Source organism: Portunus trituberculatus, chromosome 12 (assembly GCF_017591435.1).
Source record: "Portunus trituberculatus isolate SZX2019 chromosome 12, ASM1759143v1, whole genome shotgun sequence".
NCBI lineage: Eukaryota > Metazoa > Arthropoda > Malacostraca > Decapoda > Portunidae > Portunus > Portunus trituberculatus.
This window is the reverse complement of record NC_059266.1, coordinates 1965190-1978700: the sequence shown is the minus strand read 5'-3', so window position 1 is coordinate 1978700 and position 13511 is coordinate 1965190. Positions and strand designations below refer to the sequence as shown.

At 46.0% G+C, this 13511-nt stretch overlaps 1 protein-coding gene across 14 annotated transcripts in view; it reads left to right on the top strand.

Moving 5' to 3' along the window:
* The window catches only part of LOC123502697 (gamma-aminobutyric acid receptor subunit beta-like), a 169393-nt gene that overhangs the window by 128415 nt on the left and 27467 nt on the right, over positions 1–13511 (top strand). For 12 of the 14 annotated variants that reach the window (XM_045251896.1, XM_045251887.1, XM_045251899.1 and 9 more), the window contains one exon: positions 12933–13159. In XM_045251896.1, coding sequence (XP_045107831.1) covers positions 12933–13159 — 227 coding nt within the window. Of the gene's footprint in view, positions 1–6738; positions 6966–12932; positions 13160–13511 lie in introns of all 14 variants that reach the window. The other 2 variants (XM_045251890.1, XM_045251889.1) reach the window with 1 other exon arrangement.

The window sequence follows — 13511 nt, the reverse complement described above, 5'->3', positions numbered from 1 at the left end:
TTTACCTGTATTCATATTCTGTCTATGCTTCAAATATGTTGATTGGCTTCCACATACATAGTTTCTGATTGCGAAGGTGGTCGGTCAGCTGTTGTTGTTGTTGCTGCTGCTGCTGCTACTTTGTACTGAGTCACTATACTACATGTGTCTAAACAGATGCTTTTTTTGGAAGGTGAGAAGTGAATGGAAAGTGTTGGTCACTGTGTTAGCGAGAAAGACTCACGACCTTATCCAACACGACACCAACAGTCAGCCAGTCAGTCAGCCAGTCAGTCAGTCAGTCAGTCAGTGATGTGTGACGATCTCCTCTCCCTTACTGCTCATTCCTGCCGTTATGATGCTCTAATGGCGAGGATGATGAGTATGATGATTATGACGATGGTGATGATGATGTTGATGGTGATGATCTTCTCACCATCTCCTCCCCCTTCGCGTCACACTGCAACACCTCGGTCATCACCCCAACACCCTCCCCCGACCACTACCACCACCACCACCACCACGACCCTGGTTTCCTCCCCTTCCCCTCCCCTCTTTCAAATAAACCCGGGTCTTCCCCTTAAATTTCCTCCCCCCTCCCCCCGAGATCAGCCCTCACACACATGAACACACATACACACACACACAGACAAACACACGCACACACACAAACAAACACGCACGCCAACATACACACACATGCGCGCGCCGACAAGAAAAATCATTAATTATGGCAAATCTTTGTATCAGTGTTTTTTTGGTTTATTTTGAGTATTTTTTTCTTGACGGTATTTTTGAGTTGCTCTCTTGGACTCTCTTTCGCCATCTTGTGCATGTGGAAACCTTATCTAGCTGTAGGATTTAACTGGATGACGATGGGACCCAAATGATCTCAAATAGCGACTTGTCTAGCCAACCATCTATCTCTACGGTTTATATTTAGCAAGATAAACCCTAGACCATTTTCTTCCTATCAACTGTTGGAGAGAGAGTTGTCTCTATATATATTTTTTTTTCTCATACGCCTTGATGCATTTTCTTTATTTTCCAAAGGCTTGAAGAAAGTGATATATATCGAAACCTTCTTAATGGTCTGTCTTATTCCCTTACTCCCTCAACAAACGCCTCTCTCCCCCCCTCTCCAAATCAAGAAGTCATCTCCGAACACAACCTTTCACACTAGCAGTTGACCATTCAGTGGCGCTTTTGTCCGCAGCCAAGTGTCAGCACCGCCTTGCCTAAGCCAGCCAGTAGCAAGCACCGTAGTCAACTTTGTTTTGATCAGTCAGATTGCTTGAGTGAAGAGAATGCACCTTCCTCCTCCTCCTCCTCCTCCTCCTCCTCCTCCTCCTCCTCCTCCTCCTCCTCCTCCTCCTCCTCCTCCTCCTCCTCCTCCTCTTCCTTCTCCTTCTTCTTCTCCTTCCTTATCCTTATCCTTCATCCTCCTCCTTAACCTCCTACCTCGTCATCTTTCATCCTTTCTCTCCTCCTTCCCTAATCCTTGCTCTACATTCACCTTCCAACCTCATCCTCATCTTTTCCTAAATACCCCCATCCTTTATTGCTCATCCATCCCTCGTCCCTCTCCTCCTCCTCCTCCTCCTCCTCCTCCTCCTCCTCCTCCTCCTCCTCCTCCTCCTCCTCTTCCTCCTCCTCCTCCTTCTCCTCCTCATCATCATCCTCACCCTCCTTCTCCTCCTCCACTCAGCTTCGCCAGTGTGTACAGAGCAGAAGCTTGGTGTAACCCCACATCCCCTCATTCCCCAACCCCCTGACGCATGCCCTCCCAACCCTCAAACCACCCGCTTCCCCTTCCCTTAAAGGCCCCTGCACGGTAACCCCCAAAACTAACCCCAGGGGGTGCCCTCATGGGTCCACCCCCTTCCCTATATCCTCCCCTCACCCCCACCAGTTGTCCACTTGTTGTCTGACCTGTTGTGTGCGTGTGAGTGAGCGCTCCTCCTATTCCTCCTCCCTCACAACCCACACCTTCAACGTTTCTGTTCCCCCTCCCCCACCCTTTTCCCTGCCAAAGCTCCCTTTAAGTGTTTACAATAGTTTTAAGGTTCAGTTAAGCTCCGCGCTCGAGACCCCGAGAGGTTTCTTTTCACTGTTTCGAGACACTGTCCACTCGTTGGCATTTGTTGAGGTTACTTTCTGTCTTGTGGGGTTTCTAGCGCGGAGGTTTGCACGTAGAAGTAAGATAGTTTTAAGCATTTATCCTTTAGAAATATTTTATAAAAGCTCATATATAAGTTCTTTGCATCTATAGTGTTTATTATTATTATCAAGTTCAGTCTGATATTTATTAGTTTGTTTGCTTTTTCAAATAACAAGAAATCAAAATCATAGTTTCAAAATTTGCTAGTGTTGTTATTTTTTCTTAATGCTGAGAGAAATATTTCCTAGATCAGAGTTATTATTATTATTATTATTATTATTATTATTATTATTATTATTGTTATTATCATTATTACCAGCACTTACTATTAGTTGTTGTTTTTTTATACTAAGATGTACAAAGCATACTACCGGATTTGAGACTCATTTCAGTACAGTGAATGTATTTTACAATAGCTCGGACAGAGACACGCCGGGACAGCCAGCCACACACAGCCACCACCCACATTATAAGCGGACACACACACCAGCGACGCCCACACCCGCATGGCATGTCACCACGCATGGGACGACTCTAAAGAGGCCACGCTCAATACGAAGAAAAGTCATCAATCAGTCAGTCAATTCAGTCATTCAGTCAATTCAGTCACTTAATCAGTCAGTCAGTCCAATCAAGTTAAAGAAAAGTAATGCGATTTTAAATTTTCATGTTCATCGATGCCCTTTTGTTGTTTCGCATTCATTCTTGCTTTGATTCCAATTCAAGTCATAAATTGATGTAAAAGAATTGTTCTCTTAATGTTTAAACAATTCCACAATGGCCTATAATTAAGATCAAATCAGACTCTTAAAAAATGGACACAAAATTCTAAAATTGACGTGTAGCTTGACAATTACTAAGAGCCATAAGCGATTGACGAAAAATTGCAGAATCATAAAAGTAATGATAATAATAAGTGTCTTGACGCATCGGACTATTTACAAACTTCCTCCTCATGTTCGGGTATTGAGTGTTTGCCGAGTCCAGTCAGTTACCAGATATAGTTCATTATTTCAGGTGCTGCTACATCTTTTGTTTGGTCTTTTTCTCCACCACCACCGCCACCACTAACCTCCACCACCACCACCACCACCACCACCTCTCCCTCGGTTCAACTTTCCCTTATTTGGTTTGGTTTGGTTCCTGTTGTTTGTTTTATCCTTCACTGATTCACGGCATTTATCTCTTGTTTCTTAAAGATCATTTCGTATTATGCTTTACTTATTTTTGTTTCGCTCTAATTAAACCTAAGCTTCAAATTTTCTCTTTTACGGGAAAAAATCTTTAATTCAAAACATCACTGTGTCCTGAAATTACTGATTATAATTTGAATGCCTCCCTTTTATTTCCGTTTTCTTCCTTGTTTCATAATTAAGCCAGCAAAGGAATACAAGCAGATAAATTTACTGAGAGTTACTACAGCTTTAAAAAAAAGAAACTACAGCTAATACCGCACCGGACGGCACTTGACTCTTATTTTTTTTTTTCAATATATAAGCACTCAGCACGATTATGATACACCCTAACCTCTCCCAGCCACTGCCACCACCACCACCACCACCACAACCACAACCACCACTGCTCCTCCCCGCCTCATCCTCCCCCACCCAACCTAACTCTCCCCAACCAGCGGTCTAGAAGCGAGTGATCGGACACGTGGCAAGAACACAAGAACGGAAAGTCACTTGGCACCTCGCAGCTTCTCATTCCACGCCCTGTGAGCCTGTGTTTGTAGCGGAGGTTTTCTGGAAATGTATCCCCTCTCATGGCACTTTTCTTCCCCTCCCTTTCCTCTTTCCCTCTTTCCCTCCCAGCTCATGTCGATCCCCTCAGACTGCCTACCCTCCCCCTCTTCCCTCCCATTCACTCTCGGCGTCTCCTCCTCCTCCTCCTCCTCCTCCTCCTCCTCCTCCTCCTCCTCCTCCTCCTCCTCCTCCTCCTCCTCCTCCTCCTCCTCACCCACTTCGAAGTAAAGAGGAGCTCCCACTAAGCCTTCTGGATAATCTTGATGCTCCTGCTCACGTTTATCTTCTCTGACGGAGCTTTTAACACCTGTCTCAAGTTTGCCCCTAACACTGGTCCTTTACACCTCCACCGGGACAAAAAATGAGTCTTTTCCCCACCACCCAAGGACGCCACCACCCGCCCCAGCACCATTGTCTTCTGTGTCTTCGTCAGGAACGTCTTGCAACCCTCCCAAGTGATATCTGCTTTGGGGCTCAGTTGCCCTTTCCGTGTGAGACTCCCTCCTCCATTCCTACCACACGCTTTCCTCTTCCAGCTTCTTCCCTCCCATTTCTCCCTCCGTATCCGTACCCCACCTTAGAGAAAAAAAAAAACTACCTAAATTCGTAGGGAAAGTCTCGCGGTTCGTTTCAAAAGCTTGCCCTTCATGGACTCACCTTCGTCACCGCCTTCAGGAGTTCAGTTTGAGGACAAGTTTAAGGATCAAGTCATTCCCTTCACGTATGTACGGCACAACGCTCCCCTCCCCCCTGTAACCCTCACCTGAGCGTGCTACTCCTTGTCTCTCACCTCGCCCCGTGTATCTGGTTCCTCATTCCAAATCGCTAATCCCTCCCAGCCCTTCAGTGGACGCCTGGTTGGTTCTCGTGCTGCCGTTCTCTTGTACCCCTCCGTTCCAAAGCCTTGTAGTCACAGATCCCCCTTAACCGTGACCTTAAACCTTTAAAACCTCCAGGAAGCTTTATGTCCTGTTTTTTTTTTTGTTGGTTTTTTTTTTTTGTGTGTTTTTTTTTCCCCGAGATCGAAGTGTCACCCGCGTTACACTACTCCACCCGCCGCCTGTCGCCTTTTTCCGCCCCCTCGCCCTGGTTTGGTGGTTTCTTTGTTCCCTCATAGCGTTACACCTTGGCATCCACGGTCTCCCTTTACCTGTCTGTCTGCCTGCCTGCCTTGTGGAACTTTCTCTCTCTCTCTCTCTCTCTCTCTCTCTCTCTCTCTCTCTCTCTCTCTCTCTCTCTCTCTCTCTCTCTCTCTCTCTCTCTCTCTCTCTCTCTCTCTCTCTCTCTCTCTCTCTCTCTCTCTCTCTCTCTCTCTCTCTCTCACTTGCAACATCTCAGTTTACCAGCTGTTTTGTTTTGGCTTTTCCTTTTTTTTCCAGTATTTTGTTTTCTGTCTTGTGTTTCTTCTCTGTATGCCTTTCTGTCTGTTGGTATCTCTCTCTCTCTCTCTCTCTCTCTCTCTCTCTCTCTCTCTCTCTCTCTCTCTCTCTCTCTCTCTCTCTCTCTCTCTCTCTCTCTCTCTCTCTCTCTCTCTCTTTCTTATTTTTTCTTTTCGCATTTTTTTTCATCGATGAGAACTGAAAGCTTTTATGGCTGTTTTTATAACATATTTTTCACGCTTTTTCCGCCTCTTTTATTCTCTGTTGCTTTTGCGTGAGGTGAGCTTCCCTTGGCGACGCTGCGAGTGCAAGGTGACTGCGCCTTCCCCCTTTCCTCCCCAAGCAGCCCCCAACGTCCTCCTCACCCCATTACCCTTCGCTCACCCCCACCACCGCGCTCCAAGTGTACCAGCCACCGATCGACACTCGTCCCCGCCCGAAATATCCCCCGCCTCCCGTTCTTCCCAGCGTCCCCCCAGCCATGCCTCATACCCTCACAGCGCGCGCGCGTGCCGCCCCGACCACCCCAAAGTGGCCCAGACGTGGGGGTATCACGCGCTCCCGAACTCAGACACGATTTAGACCACGTTTCTCCTGTTTTGTAGCTTTTCTTTCGTTTTTAATTTCCGAGAGAGCCGTCACGAGGACACCAACCGGCCTCTCAAGCCGCCTCCCCCACCGCATCCTTGCTTCTGTTCCTCCCCGCCCAGCCTGCCGCACGTGGCCTCGGGGAATGCCAGGTTAGGAAGGAGGTTGACCTCTATCCCGGAGTGCGTGGCTCCGGGAGGCTGTTCCTGTGTGTCGCCGCCTCAGCCAGGCCGCCACACCTGCACGCCTCACCTGGGGCTCACCTGGGCTCAGAGTGTTGGTTTTGTTTTTGTGCACACCTTTTGTTTTTGTGTCTGATGTGATCGTGACGGCGGTGACCTGTCACGACCAGACTCCGCACACACTGGACAGGCCCACGCACACTCTACACTCACACTCACACTCACACACACACACACACACACACACACACACACACACACACACACACACACACACACACTATATATATATATATATATATATATATATATATATATATATATATATATATATATATATATATATATTGCATGATGCGTGTGTGTGCGTATTGCAAAGTAAATACTACATTAACACTGAAATTACACACACACACACACACACACACACACACACACACACACACACACACACACACACACACACACACACACACACACACACACACACACACACACCGTCACTAGCCCAGAACCAGTCACACTCACGCTGATGATATTCTTCTTAGCTTCTCGTAGCTTTAAGAAAACTTCCATTCCCTTTCAACAATCTGTAGTTATATAAAGAAAGAACAAAAAAAAGCATAGAAATAGTTAATGACTAACTCACTTTAACAAAAAAACTCATTCTTTATATTTATTTCCTCTCTCTTTTTTGCCTTCAGGATTTCACAATGGATTTCTATTTCCGCCAGTACTGGACAGACCCACGGTTAGATTTCAGTGCTTATAAAGGTTTGAACGAGATCCAGGTGAGCACAGATTACACCAACAAAATTTGGGTTCCGGATACCTTCTTCCCTAACGAGAAACGCGCCTACTACCACACGGCCACCACGCCTAACGAACTCTTACGCATCTCTTCCAATGGCAATGTGTTAAGAAGCATAAGGTAATTTGGAGACGAGGCGCCGTTTGTTCTAACCCTCTGCTCTTCTCTTCCCTACTTCCCCTCTCCTCTCACGGCCAGGAGGAGGAGGAGGAGGAGGAAGAGGAGAGGGAGTATGGAGATTCTAGTTGAGGGTGATTTTTTTCTAGGAAGCACCAGCAGCGGCCGTAGGAGGGTTTCTATGGTCCCAATTCTGAGCATTGTTATTAGGGTGACGCCAGGTTGTTCACCAAGCAGGCAGCCGAACCGACAGCAGCCTTCCTCTTCTCACCTGTCCTCTTTTCCCGCCCTACCCTGACCTGACCTTCCCGCTCCTCCACCTTCCACCACTCCCTCCCTCCCACTCGTCGCCGATGATTCCAGCTGTTAAAAGGTCGAGTGCTTGTCGTAATGGTGGATCAGGTTGATGCTCCACGCCTCGTCCTCCACAGTTTTTTTTCTCCGTTGTGTTGCGTCCTTCCGCTCTTCCACATTCTTACGTTCTCAACTCTCACACCTCCCTGTACTTCACCGGCCCCTGTGCCCTCTCGCCCTCTCACCGCCTCTGCCTCCCCGCCACCCCCTACCATCTTGAAAACCTTGCAGATGATGAGTGTCTTTTGAAGGGTGTCCAGGCCTAATATGGGTTTTTAGTGAATAGAAAGTCTAATTGCTAACCTTTGGGCGAGACAACATCAGCGTCTCAGTTTTCACCCTTTTAGTCTCCTTCTCCTCTTTCCTCCTTTTTCTCTTCCCTTTTTCTCTCTCCTGTCCTTCTCCTCCTGTTTCTCCCTCTATTTCTCCTTAAACTTTTTCGTCTTCCTCATCTTCCTTGTCATCGTTTTTGCCTTTTTCTCGCCTTATTTTTGTTTCTTCTCCAGTTTCTCTGAGTCTTTTCTTCTCTCTCTCCTTCTCTGTCTCCTATTTCTGCCTTCCTTCCATTTCCTCTCTCAGTCTTTCCCTCGTTTTCTTTCTCCTCCTCCTCCTTTTTCTCTCCACTTTATTGTTTCCTATTGAAGTTTTTTCCTTACTTCATCGTTTTCCTAAATCAAATCAGCTCTCAATCTGCAAGGCTCCTCCTCTTCCTCTCCCCTCCTCCTCCTCCTCCTCCTCCTCGTCCACCTCCACAAGACTGCTCCCACGTAACCACTTCTATCAAACCCCTACCCTCCCCTCCCTCTCTCAAACGTCCAGCGTCCCTCCAACAGCCCACCAGAAGGTCGTGCCGCCCCCCTCCCTCATGGTAACTGTTGGACTCACCCCCCGGCCGGGACTCGGGTCGAAGTGAAGTTGAGAGTCGATAGAAAAAAAAACAGAAATTCTTACCGGACTGTCCCATTTGAAAACCTGTCTTACTCTGGCCGTTTTTTGCTCTTTTTTTTATTATTATTACTTTTTTACTCTGACCGCGGCTCCTCTACTGGTGGTTTTAGACATGGGTTTTTTTTTTTTGATTTGTATTTATTATTTGTACTCGTATACCTACTGTGTGTATGTGTGTGTGTGTGTGGCTGAGTTGTTTTTATTTTCTGTGTTTTTTTTTTATTTCTTTTATGATGCCTCGTTCATCTCAGCCTACTCCTCCTCCCTTTACGGCCGACGGAAAACCGACCAAACCGACCGATATTTCATAGCTTGCGTCACTGAACCACCACCACCATCACTACCACAACCACCACCACCACCTACCACGTGTACCGCCACCCTGTGTTGCTCGACCTCTTCACTACAAGAGTATATGTGTAGCTGTTTTGTGTACCTTCATTTTACTACCCGACTATCTTCCTGCCTTCCTTTCCTCATTTAGTACGAGTAGTAGTCCTGATCTTTCCCTCTCAGACACGTGTTGTTTGCGTCCTCTTCCGGTTCTCTCGTCCTACCACGCCTGACTTTTTTTAACCTTTCTTCTTTCTTTCTATCTCTTCTTGTCTTCTCTCTTCTCTTCTTCCCTTGAGCTGATCTTCCCCTGTGTCTGTCCCTTTTGGTGTAAATGTCCGCCTTGCTTCTCCTACACAAGAATGCACGTGTTTACCTACCTTCCTCTCCTTTCCCTTCCTCCTCCTCTTCCTCCTCCTCCTCCTCCTCCTCCTCCTCCTCCTCCTCCTCCTCCTCCTCCTCCTCCTCCTCTCCCTTCCTTCTCCTCAAGGCGTCTAGTAGATAGTTTCAAAATGTAGTCCCACCGTCCTTTCCAGCCCCTACCAGTCCCTCCTTCCCTCCATTCCTCCCATCTCATAACGCTCCTCCCTCCACTTCCCACCCCCATCAGCCCTCACCCCGTTGCCTTCAGTGTCCCCCAAGCGCCTTCGAAGCAAAGAGGAGAAAATATAGAAAGAAAAATTTTACGTGGTATTCGCTTCGATGTCCAAACGTCTTAAATAAAATTCTAAAATCAGAATAATTGCCCTAATTAATATACTCATTAAAAAAGCAACCCTCCCTCCACGTCCCTAATTCAATTAATGTCTTTAAAAAAACTAATTGAGTGTATTAAAACTACGCCGCCACGCTCGTCTCTCCCGAGTCCCCCCCCATGTTCCCAGGTCTCCCACAGTTTAACTCCCCAGTCCCACAAACACACCCCAGTTTCTCTCTCAAAGGGCATTTCGCAACTCCGGATTTCCTGCCCTGCTCTCCACATTCCCAAGCCCTGATATTCATGCCTAACTCCCCTGATCCCCCCCTGGTCCTCCCCTGATCCAGTGAGCCTCCGTTCCCTCCCTCACCTCCTGGACCAAGCGAAAGCTAGTCACCTTGAGCAGAAGGGAGGACCGAGTCTCCAAACCTCTCAGGAATCTACGCGTTGATGTTGATTCTCTCCTGAAATTCCCCTCGTATTCACCTCCCCCCTCTCATTCCTCCAGTTCCCCCCACCCCTGCAGTTTCCCCCCCCCTCCTCTTCCCTCCCCAGTCAGTCCTGTGTCGAGTGCTGCAGTGCCGTTTTTTTTAGAAGCGTGCTGAGTTCGTCTGGTGCTGAGTCTGATGTACTTTACTACTACTATTACTACTACTACTACTATTGGCCATGTCATGTTGCCGTCTTGATCTTCGCTAATCTGTCCTTCTTTGATAATGAAGCGTTGTTGTTTCTTCAATTTTTATTACATTTTTTTCAAGAAAGAGGTCACCTAGTTCGTCTTTCTTTCTTTTAAGAATTGAAAAAATATATTAATAAAGTTGTCCTCGTTATTTTCTTCATTTTTTCTTTTAACGAGTTATGTCAAACGTTAATTCTTTGTGTTGTGTTTTTTTTTTTTTTTTTTTTCCTCCGTGTTTTTGTTCTCGTGTTGCTGTTCATGTTGTTGTTCTTGTGGTTTCAGATCTCTTTTTATTTGGTTGAGTTCTTGTGATCCTCTCTCCTTGTTTTCTTAATTCCTATATTCATCTCTCCCTTAGTAGTTTGTTTATCATTTATGAATAGTAAATGACTCGTTTCGCGTGACGTCAGAGGACTATAATAATTACTACTACTACTACTACCACTACTACTACTACCACTACTACTACTACTACTACTACTACTACTACTACTACTACTACTACTACTACTACTACGGCTACCAACTCCTGTCTGTCACTGCTGCTCGTGTTACTATTGCTATTATCACAGTCTTTACTACATTTGTTCCATCCCTAATATATTTCTTTTCTCTTGAACCAACGTCAAGTCCTTCAGATTTTATTTCCTTAATTGCATTCACAAATTAAGAGAAAAGACGCTCAATAACTTCATTAAATATCTACATAAAGACTCACGGTCCCCTTAATATATATAATTTTATCCCGTCCGTCAAAAAAAGCAAATAATAAGAGATATTTAAATAACTACCTTTTTTTTCCTTTTGGCGAAGAGGAATGTCATTTAGTTTTGCCTCATTTTTTATATATATTTCCAAATGGCGGCCAAGCAGATGAGGGTGTGGCAGATTCTATTAACAAAATACGACTTATTTTTGTCGTGTCACTGCATTCACTATTGTCAAAGAAAGAGAGAAATAATGTGAAAGAGAAGTGTGTCACTCTTTACAACACACTATACAGATATACGTTTTCTCTATACATGTTTTTTGCTACTACTAAAAATCCATCTATACATGATATACATAAAGTACTAAACTCCTTTGTACCAAGTTACGATCGAGATAAAAAAAATATATAGATGAGCTGTAGCATTCACTCCTTTTCCTGCCACCTCCCCTCTCACCCATCCAACTCCCTCCTGAAAGAGAAAGATAACAAAAGTACACGTTCACCCCTGGGAGTGTGCTGAACTAAGACTGAATCAGAGTAGTTTTAGTTCTGACGAGCGAAAGTTTCTCTCTGTGGATGATTGCAAGACACACACACACTCACTCCTTCCCACATCCATGTTTTCAGTGATTTGTACCGACCATCCTACACCGTGTTGTCCTTTTTGATATATTTTCCCTTCCTCGTCCTCCCTCCCTTACTTCCCTTCCCTTCACTGTACTTGACTCTCAGTTCCCTCACCGAAGTAGCAAAATTAATTAAAAGCTAAACAGGTCATGAGGAATTTATGTAACATCCCTCCCCCTTTAACCCTCCCTCCATTTTTGTTTCATATTTTGAAGAGAACCCCAAATTCCCTTGATATTTTTCCCTTTTTTCACCGTTTTTTTTTTTTTTTGTCACATCTTTTTCACCTCTGTGTGTATGTGTGTTTTTGTAAAGTAATCCTCAACGAGGTGTAGAAATTGTGGCAAAGAAAAAAATAAAAAAAAAAAAGAAAGGTGACCAGACTTCATCAATAATGTGTACCTGATGATGTTCCACATTTTCAGACGGACGAGAATCCGCAGCATATGTTTCTCATCTTTATTTGTTTTTCTTTTGTTTTTTTTATGATCTCTCTCTATATATATGACACACGCCACACTGTCTCACTTTTTCTTTTTTTTTTTTTTTTTTTTACTTGTCTGACTGAATGATGTCACAGGAATGAAAATTTTAGCTCACACACTCGCTCACTCTGTCCCTCTGTATCTTATTCTTCCCTTCTGTGTCGCTTGAACTTTCACACACACTCTTGGGTACCCTCACACTCCTTCTCTCACCCTTCTCCCACTCCTCATCCTCCTCCACTTCCTCCTCGTCCACCACTCCTCCCACCTTTAACCTGACCGCCTCTCCCCACGTCCCTCACTGGCTGGTTTCTACAGCCGTGCCACGCCCCTCAATCCATGTTCTGCGGCAGGCTCTCGAGGGCTGAGGTGTCCGGCGGCTCCTCCTGCAGCGGGTGGCGAGAGAAGCACCTCATGGCTCCCCTGTCAGGCTCAAGGCTTCTGTCTCCTCCATTCGCCAAACACTAGCAAACACACACCTTGCCTTAGAGTAGCACATCTTGAATCCGGCTCATAAACTCTTGAAGAAATTATAGTTTGCCTTTATTAAGGAATTCTCTCTCAACATTCTCCCGTCACTACTTTTAAAGTTCTGTGTTACCTTGTCTTATAATTCTTGAGTCAGTCAGTGAACATTTTCTAAAGTGTGTGATGTGTACCAAAGCCTCTTGGTCCCAGGAGCCGCTGCCGGCGCCTGCCTCAGCCCGTGGAGTCCTTCAGCACGCAATTCTCACTTTCTCACTCTAGCCTCTGAGATGTCCAGTCGAGCTTCTTCTGCTGAGGGCCTTCCGTCTCCTTCCTTCAACACTTTGAATATTCTTCTGCGTCTTTCCATTCGTCTGCAGTCATGTTATTGTATTTTCTCCCTTCTTGTGTCTCTTTCTCTTTCTCACAGTGTGACTGGGGTGCGCGTGCTGTGCCGACCTGCACCACATACTGACCTGTGGCGACTTATGTCTACTTTCTGACCAACAGTTACCATCAAACTTGCCCAAAATGTCAAAGAGAGAAAAATAACAGTAGACCAAAGCTTTAAGCCTCTTTTTTCTTGCTTAAAATAAACAACACGAAAAAATCCCACCTCTCGAGATCCTTCGCTCACACTTGCTTTTGTTTTCCCCCCGATCTTCAGGACTTTACTCTCGACTTTTATTTCCGCCAACACTGGACCGACCCCCGGCTGTCCTTCCCCGACCGTGGGGGTCTGGACGAACTGACGGTCGGGTCGGAGTACCTGAAGAAAATTTGGGTTCCAGACACCTTTTTTGCCAATGAGAAGAAGTCCTATTTTCACACGGCCACGACCTCTAATGAGATGCTCAGAATCACCAACCAGGGCAAAGTGTTACGGAGCATCAGGTAAGACGGTGAGGAGCCGGGCTTGCGTGGCTGTCCCTTCCACTCCTCGCCTCCCCACCCCAACCTTCCCAGTCCTCCCCATGCGGCCAGTGAAAGTGACCACCCCAGCAACAGAATGTCTCCTCAGGTGTTTGATCCGCGGGTGTTGGGCAGCAATAAGTCACGTGATCTGCCAAGAGTCAGCTTCTCTTTTCCCTTGATTTGAAGTGAAAATATAACCCGTGCAGTTGAGCTCAAAAGTGACCTTCCCTCAGGCGTGGCAGCGTTGATTAGTGCCAGCCAGCCTGTGTGACATCAGGTGACACACAGTGCATGTCACAAGAGCTGTAAATTGGTTTGAAGTAAATTAAAT